At 16.1% G+C, this 11,444-nt stretch overlaps 3 protein-coding genes across 3 annotated transcripts in view; 2 read left to right on the top strand and 1 right to left on the bottom strand.

The window, feature by feature from the left end:
* Nucleotides 1-1,100: 1,100 nt before the first annotated feature.
* On the top strand, nucleotides 1,101-6,319 carry PGAL8A_00478500 (zinc finger protein, putative; the record flags this gene model as incomplete). The annotated part of the gene is made up of 3 exons (XM_028673570.1): nucleotides 1,101-1,227; nucleotides 1,340-1,432; nucleotides 1,581-6,319. 3 exons carry the CDS (start codon nucleotides 1,101-1,103, stop codon nucleotides 6,317-6,319), a joined length of 4,959 nt encoding a protein of 1,652 aa, XP_028530009.1.
* Nucleotides 6,320-7,329: 1,010 nt separating this feature from the next.
* Nucleotides 7,330-8,034, bottom strand: PGAL8A_00478400 (conserved Plasmodium protein, unknown function; the record flags this gene model as incomplete). Its single annotated transcript, XM_028673569.1, has 1 exon — nucleotides 7,330-8,034. One exon carries the CDS (start codon nucleotides 8,032-8,034, stop codon nucleotides 7,330-7,332), a length of 705 nt encoding a protein of 234 aa, XP_028530008.1.
* Nucleotides 8,035-10,056: 2,022 nt separating this feature from the next.
* The window catches only part of PGAL8A_00478300 (conserved Plasmodium protein, unknown function), a gene marked incomplete at both ends in the record, with an annotated part of 5,981 nt that continues 4,593 nt past the window's right edge, over nucleotides 10,057-11,444 (top strand). The window contains one exon of the mRNA XM_028673568.1: nucleotides 10,057-11,332. Coding sequence (XP_028530007.1) covers nucleotides 10,057-11,332 — 1,276 coding nt within the window. The remainder of the gene's footprint in view (nucleotides 11,333-11,444) is intronic.

Below are 11,444 nucleotides of genomic sequence, written 5' to 3'. Positions count from 1 at the left end.
AAAAAAAAAAAAAAAAAAAAAAAAAAAAAAAAAAAGACCTGTATGTACATATAAATAAAGAGAAAATAAACTAACCGTAATGCAAATAAGGGATGTTTATATAATTTTATAAATAGAAATTTATAAGAAGTTGTATAGAAAAAAGAAAAGAAATATATAATAATAATAAATAGAAAAAAAAAAAAATTATACAAATACAAAAAGTAAAAATTTTTTGATTATATATTATATATATATATATATTATATATATAATATATATATATATATATATATATATATATATATATATATATATTTATATATACATGTATAAATTAACATTTTTAAAAAGAAAGTAATTTTTTTATATTCATATAAAATAACACATGTATTTAAATGAAATTATATATTCCAAATATTCATATTTCATATTTTTATTCTTTTGCTAAAAATTAGTATTTGTATATTTTTACATTTATATGTATGGTTATTTTTTGTATCCTTATTAATACAACATATATATTATGTCATATTTTATGAAATTGTACCATTATAAATATTCTGTTTTTCTTTTTTTTTTCTTAATTTTTTATTCATTTTAACTTGTTAAACTTTAATTTTTTTTTTTTTTTCTTATAATACTTTATAATTTTTGTTGTATTTTTAAATAAAATATAAACATTAATAAAAGAAATTTTTTTGAATTACTATTGTTCTAAATTGTTTTCTTACACATATTTCCTATATATTTAAATATAATTTTATTACACCTCAAGATTGGTAGATATATATATTTTTGTGTAAATATGCATATAATATTTTTAAAAATAACATATTTTAATACTTTTATAAATTTATAAATTTAACCAAAAAAAAAAAAAAAAAAAAAAAAAAATTTTTTTTTTTTTTTTTTTTTTTTTTTTTTTTTTTTTATATCTAAAATATATCTTTAAAGAATAAAATGCATAGATTCAAGTAAAACATAAAAAATGATATAATAAAAAATATGATTCAATATTATATATAAGTCTAAATATATTAGTAGCTGTTATATGAAAAATCTATAAATATTTCTTATTTTATCTTTTTTTTTTTTTTTTTAGAATATACAAAATTCAAATGTGTAAATACGCATTGATAAATAAATGTGATAGAGGAGAAAATTGTACATTTGCTCATGATATAAGTGAATTAAGAATTAAACCTGATATGAGAAAAACAAAATTATGTAAAAGTTATATATTAGGTAATTTCTTTTATATAATAATAACATAAATATTTTTATTATATTCTTTTACTTCTTCAAATATATATATATTTATATTCTTTTTGTTATATGTTCTTTATATGATTTATAGGAAAATGTATTGATAAAAATTGCATATATGCTCATTCTGTTAATGAATTAAGAGAAGTTGGGAAACCAGCTATTTGCCAATTACATAGAGAAGGTATAGATAATAATATAAACCTATTTTTTTAGTATTATTTAAATTTATTATCATTTTCATTGTTTATAATTGTGTCTATTTAATTTTTATGAAACTTATAACCATTAGCTTTTCTTTATCTTCATATTTAATTTTTGATTAAAAACAGGTCGTTGTATTAAAGGAAATCAATGTAGATTTGCTCACTCTATAAATGATATAAATACAAAATTAGTCCAATTTTATTGTAATGATGAAAATAGCAATGAAGAAGAAAGCAGTATATCAAATTTAAATAATTGTTTAAATTTAATAAACAATGAGAAATCATCAATGTTGGATAAAATGAAAAGTTATGTTGATATAAGAAATGAAAATGGAGAAATCATACAAACATTAAACAAAAAAAAAAATGAAATGTGGAATTTAAATAAAAATATTAATGATGATAGTTCTAATTCTTCTATTCTTTCAAACAATTTGTACAATGTTACTACAAATAATAAAAAAAATATGATAAAAAATCTGAATAGAACAAATTTAATTAGGCAAACATCCTGCAATAATTTTTTAAATGATAATCTAAATACTTTATACATAAAAGAAAAAAAAGAAGAAAATTATTTGAAAAATAGAACTTTAAAAAATACCAAATTGTGTGCAATAACTATCAACAAGGATCAATCTTACGATTATGATAGTATGTTACTAGATAAAAATGATAATAAAAATTACATACCAACTCAAAATATTAATAAATTAAATAATATTGAAAATCCTTTTAATGAAAATAATTCAAATGAATCTTTTAATCGAAATATATCCTCTTTAAATTTACAATCTTTATTATCTTTTAATTCTCCTCATCATATAGAAAATACCAATTCTAACGATAATTTAAATAATATTAATATTATAAATGATAATTTAAGTTATGAATTAATGAGAAAATTAGATAATGTGGAAACAAATTTAAAAAACCATATTGCAAAATCTAATAAAAATAATATTTGTTCTATCAATTTTTCAAATAGAGATAATGAATGTGTAATGAATAATATAGAAAACAATTTAAATAGTTACAACTCTTGTAGTAGAAATCAAAAAAGTATTAATAAATTTAATGAAATAATTGAAAATTCAAATAATTTAATTAATAAAAGCAATGAATATATCTTAAATCATTATATATCTAAGGATAAAAGTTTAAAGAATGATAACAATTTAAGTAGGAATAACATACTTTTATCAATAGAACATAATAATGATATACAAAATAAAAGTAAAAAAAATGAAAGTTCTCATTTAATTTATAATGATTATAATATGAACAAGAAAATTGATCATTTGGATAATGAACATAATTATGTAAATTCATTATATAAGATGAATAAAGATAAAATTATTTTAAATTATTACAATATCGATGAAACTTTAAAATATTTTGGAGAATATTTATTTAAAAATGATGGTGACAATAAAAACATAAGTTATTCTGAAAATAAAAATTCCAATTTTCTAAATGACACAAATAGCATAAGTATCATAAAAAAAATTATCAATGAAAATGAGAACGAAAATGAAAACTTAGATAATAAGAGTACTAATTCAAATAAAAATAAAAGAGAAAATAATAAAAGCATAAACTACTGTGAAAATATGGTTTTAAATGATAATAACTTTGATATGAAAACACTACTACCAAAACTAATAAATATTAGTGAATATTTAAATGAAAACATAAATATTAAAAAGTCTTTTAATGACAAAAATAAATTTACAGATGATGTAAATAATACTAGTATAGAAAATATTAATGTTCAAAATAAAAAAAAAGAAACTTGCGAAAATATAGTAAAACAAAATTTTAATGAAATTAGCTCTCTTAAAAATATGAATGATGAAAATATAATTAATATAATAGAAAATGATGAAGAAGTAGTTGTAAAGAAAAATATTTTACAAAATAAATTAAATGAAGAAAATAAAAATGAAGGAATAAATGATACCGATAAAGAACAAAAGGAGAATTCTGATGATCTAAAGAAAAATATAGAAGAAACAAATAAAGAAGAAGAAAAAGACAAACAAAAAGAAAAAATACTAGAAAAAAGAGGAGATAAACAAGAACAAGAAAAAAATGATATAGATATTGATATAGAAGAAAATATTAATAATTTAAATAATATGAATACCGAAAAAATTTTTAATTATACTAAATTTGAAGATGGTATACTTAATGATTCATCTAAATTAGAAAATAAAAAAAAAAATAATATTTTTAATTATAATATTTTAAAAAATAATATTTATAAAGAAAAATCAAAGAATTTTTTAAAATATAGTAACATGATTGGAATATCTTTAAAAAATTTTGAAGAAACTTATGTTGAAAAACTAAATGAATGTAAAAATTGTTCATTTAATAATAATAATAATAATAATATTAATAATGATAATAATATTAATAATATTAATAATAATAATAATATTAATAATAATAATAATGATATTAACAATAATAATAATATTAATAATAATAATATTAATAATGATAATAATAATATTAATAATAATAATAATATTAATAATTCAAATGAATTTTTTAAGTATATTGGCAATTTAAAAATGAATACAAATAATATAACTTCAAAAAAAAAAGATGATTTTATAAATAAAAATGAAAATAACATAAATATTAGTAGTGACAGATGTTCCAATACATATGATGATAACAATCAGATTAATAATTATAATTTTACAGATAATAATAAAAAAAATGTAAATAATAATGTAGAAGAACAAAAAAGGAATAATAGAAACATAAATAATAACATTAATGAATTATATACGAATGAAAATAATGACAATAATAGCAATTATATAAATTTATACAATAGAAAAAATAATATCAATTTTTCTACTACTAATAATATTACTAGTAATAACAGTAAGAATAATTTTCTTATGAGTAATAATGATAATGATTTAAAAGATGGAAGTTATATTGACATGAATAAAAAGTTTTTAAATTATGAACAAAAAGTTAATTTAAGTTATGATGAAAATGAAAAGAGAGAACATTATGATAATTTTAATGAAGGAGAAGAACAAATTAACCCTCAGAATTTAAGCAAAAAGTGTATGACACTTTCAAATATGAATAAAGAAAATTCATGTAATTTACTTTTTGAAGATAGTAGTAATAACTGTTATATTACAGATATATTGAACAAAAAAAAATTGGAAAATAAAAATTTTCTTGATATCAAAAGAAATAATAACGTTATTAATGTTAATGATGTTATAGAAGTTATAAAAAACTGCAAAAAAAATATAAATGATAATTTAACGAGGAAAATTTTCAATTTATCAACACAAGATATAAATACAAATAATAGTATTTTAATAAATCTATTACAAGAATCAATTAATAATAATAAGGAAAAATTAAATGTTTATAACAATGAAGATGAAATAGATACGAGAAATAGAATGTTAGATATTATAAAAAATAGAAGTAATATAAAAAATGATGATTTTAATAATAGCAATTCTATTAATAATAGTTGTAATACTAATACTACTACTAATACTACTAATAGTACTATTACTACTACTACTACTACTAATAATAATAATAATAATAATAATGACAATGATAAAAATAATAGAAATGAGAGCATTAGTGAAAATATTAAGAGTGGTAATAGTGATAATAGTTATAATAATAAAATGAACGAACAACAAATAAATGGTTTTCTTAATCCTAATAATGAAGAAAAGATACTCTCAAATAACATGAATTGCAAATTATATGAAGAAAAAAACAATTTAAAAGATTGCCAATTAATAAAAAATAGAGGAGATAATATTATAAGCAATTATAAATTTCCTAAATTAAATTCTTTAATAAAAAATAAATTAATTAATAATACAAATTATATTGATAAAAACATATTTAAAAAAAATTCATTTAATAATTTTGGTTATTTAAATGAAAACTTTAATTTAAATAGAGAAGCAAATATCCATTCATTAAATGAGGAGAATAACTATATACATTTTAAGGATAAAGTAAATTTAGAAGAAGATCAAAACAAAGAAAAAAAATCTTTTGTTGATGAAAATCAGTTAAATAGAGCAAAATTTAGAATTATAGATAATAATCATCCCACTTGTATAAAAGAAAATGAACCAAAAATATATGATTTTAATTTAAAAAATTTATCAATGGATTACATAGAAATGAATAATGAAAATAATTATCTAAATAGTTCTGGTACAAAAATCCTAAATACATTTAGAATTAATGCTGACACTAGTATATCTAATAATAACAACATTACTAATGAAAAAAATAATAATAATATTAATAACAATAATATGTTGAATAATGTACATAATTATACGGATAATACATTTAACAATAATAAATTATATGAAAAGAATTATGTAAATGATGATAATTTTGATAACATAGACACTATTATCAATATTGATGTAATTGATAATTTAGATCAAGTAAATACTTCAAGTAACAAAACAAGAATTTTTAATAACAATAATTCAAAATTAAATTTTTTAAAAAATGACTTATTTTTAAGTAGCAATAATAATTTTAATAAAAATACATTGAATTTTTTTGATTCAATGAAAAATGATTATAATTTTTTTGAAACTTCTACAAATAATGTATCATCATTTTTTAATTATGATATACCTAAAAGAGCTGAGAGTGATTTTAATAACTTAATGGATAATAATATGTCTTCTAATTATGCTTTTAATAATAATTCATGTTTTTATAATATTCATTTTGAAAATAAATCCTTTATTAATGATGAAAGTGACTGTATGAAATATTCTAATGATATTAATTTTAATTTTTTAAATAAAAATGAATAATTATATATATATATATATATAAAGAAAAATATCATGAAATTCTTTTCAATAATTTTTTTTATTTCAAATAATTATATAAATTTTCTTTTTTTTTTTTTTTTTTTTATCTATTTATGCATATGTTCAATTATATTAATATATATAAATAAATATATATATATATATATAATATATATTTTTCTTTTTCACATTTATATAACTTATTGTTTTTTTAATATTTGTATGATTAAATAAAAAATATGTTGATATTTTTCTTAAATGTTTTTCAAAATATTGTCTACATAAATATATATATACATGATTTTTTTTTTTTTTTTTTTTTAAATTTTTTTTTTTTGTTATTATAATTGTATATAAAAAACATGGCAAAATAATATTGAATAATTTAAATTAATTTTATGTAAAAATTTTTTTTCTATTTTCTACCTTAAATTTATGTAAAAAAAAAAATAGAAATTAAAATAGAAAATTAAAAGAATTTATTTTATATATATTGTGTAAATTTAAATAAAAATTTATTCACTATTTTTATCGTATGTTCTTATAAATATGTATTAATATATTTCCTCTTAATTCTAAAAAAAAATGCAAGTTCATTAGGAACATATATTTTCTATACCTTTTAATCATTTAAATTCCCATTAATTTATAAATATGAAATAAAAAAGAGTGCTACAAATATATATATTATTAAAATTTAAAAATATTTTATTTTTTGATTTTTATAAGATACTTATTAAATTAAAATTATAAATTCATCAAATAATTCAAATAGAAATATTCTAGAAGTATGAAAAAATAGAATACTGAAAATATATATATTTAATCATTTTTTAATAACCAAAATATATATAGAAATATGAAGAAAGAAGAATATGTAATTGTTTTTTTTTTTATTTAAGAAAATATTGTAATTTTTAAATATTTAGTAAATAACTTTCTTACAATTCTAGTGTTATTATTTGTAATTATTCTATTATTTTCTTGAGTTGCATAGAATTAACAACTAATTAGTTTTTTTTATAATTGCTATTTAAAGCATTATAATTTGCATTTTCAAAACATTCACAATAATTATTCCATTTTCTATATTCAATAATGTAGAATATGTTATCTAGTGATATATCTTGAATAAAACTATTTTGATTAGCAAATTGACTAATTTCTTTATTTTCTTGTATTTTCATTGCTATTTTTATATTTGTAAATGTTCTTTTGTTTTCATTTTTTATATCATCGTTATTATTTACTAATATAAATTCAGTATTTTTAACAATCGATTCTTCTGTTTTGGAGTTTTTTATATGTATTTTTATCAATTCTAAGTAATATTTATCAATATTTGTAAATGAAAATACTAATAAATAAAATAAAATATTTTTTTTATCACAATATACAGCTGATAAAATGTTACATTTTAATCCATCATAATTTACAAAATTATTACTATTATTTAAATAAAATCTTCTAATTTCATTACATTTTATATTTTCTATTGTAAAATTTACATTTGTGCAAAATTCTAGATTATTTGTATTCGCTAATTTAATTAATTTTAAATTAGAATCTTCTTTAATTTTATCTTTTTCTGTTAATTTCTTTTTCACTATATCTATTTCCTCTTTTTTTATATATAATGATTTATTTTCAGAATGTTTATTTGTATCACTTTTTATGGTTAATTTTTTTTTTAAGAAATCTAGATAATATTTCATTATGTTCCATATATAAAAAATATATATATATAACAGTAAAAAAATTATGAAAATATTTTATTAAAATTTTTTCTTTTTTGAAATATTTTTTCAAAATGTTGTAAAATCTATATTATATAAAAAAAATTTTGGTTAAAAGTTAATTATTTTACAATAATTTATTAATTATATTTTTTATTTACATGAAGAATATAAAAATATTTTTACATTTTTATAACTTATTAATTTTTAAGTATGAACAAATGTAATTAATTTATAGGATAATTATTATAGATTGAAAAATTTTATATAATAAAATACTTTAGGAATACTTATTAGGAGTGTAAATACATTTAAAAAAAAAAAAAATAAGATAAAATAAAAAATAAATGTATTTTAATATTTAAAACTAACTCTTAAATAAGAAAAAATATTCTTTTCAATTTTTGTATATTTTATTTTCATATATTTAAAGATAAAGGTTTGAAAAAAAATTTAACGACATCACATATATGTTTTAAGATATTTTTCATATAACTATAGAAAAATGTGAAGAAATTCATTTTAATTCAAAACATAAGAGTTAATTCAAATTAATTTTTTTTCTTTTAAAAAGTAAAATACGATAATAATTATTTTTTTTTTTTTTTATTATTCTTCATTTTGTTTTAGATATAAATAAAAAAGCAAATGTATGTATTCAAGTAGGTTTTGCATACGAATTTTTTTCTTTTGTATTTTTTATTTTATGTTGTAAAAAGGAAAATATATATAAAGAAAAAAAAAATAAAATAAAAAAGAATTATAACTACAAAGCTAATGCAAGAAGGTGCAAAGAATATATATATATATTTATATAAAATAAATAAAAGGAACATAAAAAAACAAATAATCCTAATTTTTTTTGGTTAAAATTATTAAGTTCATAAAATATATAGAAAATTTTAACTATTAGGTTATATTTTATTTGGCTCCTATGTATGTTTTATATTTACTATTTTTTTTTTTTTTTTTTTTAAATTTTTGCAAAGGTCCCACTGGTTCAATGAAAGTTAAGATTTCATTTTTTGTCATCTAATTTTCTCTTTTGTTCTATTATTGTCTAATATGTTTTCCTTTTCCTTTTCTTGCTCCCGTTCTTTTTCTTTTTCCTTTTTTATTTTTATTTTCTTCTTTATTTTTTCTTTTATCTTCTTTCTTTTTTCTTTTATCTTCTTTCTTTTTTCTTCTATCTTTTTCTTTTTTCTTTTTTTTCCTTTGTTTATTCTTTTTCCTTTTTTTTTTTTTTTTTTAAAGTCTCAAGTAAATCAAATTTGACAGAAAAAAAAAAGAAAATATATTATAATACTCTATTATATCCAATTATTAAAAAAAATATATTTAAAATTAAAAAGCTAATTTTCATTTATCAATTTAATTACACAATATTTTATCACAATATTCCTTTTTTTTTATAGATTTAGTTCTAATTATTACATTTTCAATAGTTTTATTAAAAAATAAAATTAACGTTGAAAGATTTTTTTTTTTTTTTTTTTTATATCATTTAAATATTTTAAAATATTTTATTTTTAAAATTAAGTTATTCCACGTTAATAAAAATAATTGAAAGAATTATTTGATGGAATATTTGTTTTAACATTTTTTTTTTTTTTTTTTTTTTTTTTTTCCATTTAATTGTACCACAAAATTTGTCTATTTTTTTTTTTCTTTTTTTTTTTTTTTATATGTATTATGTAATATTCATTTTTTTATGTTTTTTAGTTTGTTTTTAAAATTGTTTCTAGAATATATATAAAAATACAAAAGTGAAAATACTATATAAATTCTTAATTTTACCTAATTGTTAATTTGTTTGTTTATTTTTTTTTGTTTATTATTTTTGTTAATTTTTTTTTTTATTATTAATTGATATAAAAATTCTTTACACTTTTATATTTTTGAAGTCTGTAATTTTTTCATACATAGAATTGAATAAAAAGATATAATCTGAAATTGACAGAAATTTTGTTGATATATCTATTTGCATATTTTAATAAAAAGATGAACAATCTAGACAGAATAAAATATAGATTAGAAGAATCATTAGAAAAACACAAAAAGAGATTATTAAAAACAAGAGAAAAGAAAGATTCATCAACTATCATTCGAACACTTAAAGAAAAGAATAAAGGAAAGAGTAGTTTAATTACTGCAAAAATTATTAATTCAAATAAAATATTAAATAATAAAAAGAGTAATATAACAAAAAAATCAATAGAAAATTTAAAAAATTCCAAATTGTCATTGATAAATAAATATTCTAAAAAAGATCAATACTCTTATAAATCTTGTGAAGTGATAAAAAAAGATATTAAATTAGTTTCTTCAAAAGATGAAAATTATAAAAATAAAAACATTCCAAATGAAGGTTACGAAAAATATAATAATAATAATAATCAAAGATTTAAAAAAAAAGATAATCTCATCAAAGAAGGAAGTATGATAGATAAGATTAATAATTCTGAAAATAAAAAAAATGTAGAAAATTATATCAGAAAATTGAAATATGATGATAATATTATTGATATAAAAATGTCAGATAATAATAATGATTTTCAAAATGTTTCAAAAGAGGTTAGTGATAATTTAAATGATTTATTTCGTAATTTTGTTAATTGTAAAATTAATAATCTTTATGTTATAAGTGGTGAGAGAACTAATACGAAAAATGATTTCAATACCAATGAGAAGGAATTGAGAGATATTGGAAATGAGGATATTAATAACTGTGATTATGGAGATAATGAAGAAAAGAAAAAAGCTATGTATGATGGAATTAAAGAAATAAAGTATAGTGAAAATGAAAATAGTTTTAACAAAAATGACTTAAAAAAAATCAGATCTCATTCTAATGATAAAGGAACATATGAAAATAATTTAAAAAAATTGTTAGAGATAGAAAAGAATATGAAAAATAAGATAAAACTTTTTGAAGAGCAAAAAAGTAAATCAATAAATGAAGATGGAACTTTATGTTGTATTCCTTCATCAAACAGTAAGGAAATTCAAAAAGTTTCTACAGAAAGTAATGATCAATTCACATATATCAGTTCATTCAGAAATTCTATGCTTATTAATTTATCATCATCTTTTCCATTGATTAATTCAAATGAAGAGAAAAAATCTACTTCAGATAGTGTAGAATTATTTACTACCCACAAAAATATTTATGTTCGTAATTATTATAAAAAAAAAAGAAATAAAAAAGGAAATATAGATAAAAATGTATTAATAGAAAATTATAAGAATTATTATTCTAACAGTGATGAATATTTTGGTAATATTGATGAACATACGAACTCTTTTAAGGAATTTTTAATTAATAAATATATTAATATAGAAAAAAAAGGGAAAAAAAAAAAAAAAAAAAAAAAAAAAAAAAAAAATTT

The sequence above is a fragment of the Plasmodium gallinaceum genome, assembly GCF_900005855.1.
Source record: "Plasmodium gallinaceum strain 8A genome assembly, contig: PGAL8A_v1_141, whole genome shotgun sequence".
Taxonomy (NCBI): Eukaryota; Apicomplexa; class Aconoidasida; order Haemosporida; family Plasmodiidae; genus Plasmodium; species Plasmodium gallinaceum.
Note: the sequence above shows the minus strand (reverse complement) of the source record. Positions and strands in the feature narration are given on the sequence as shown.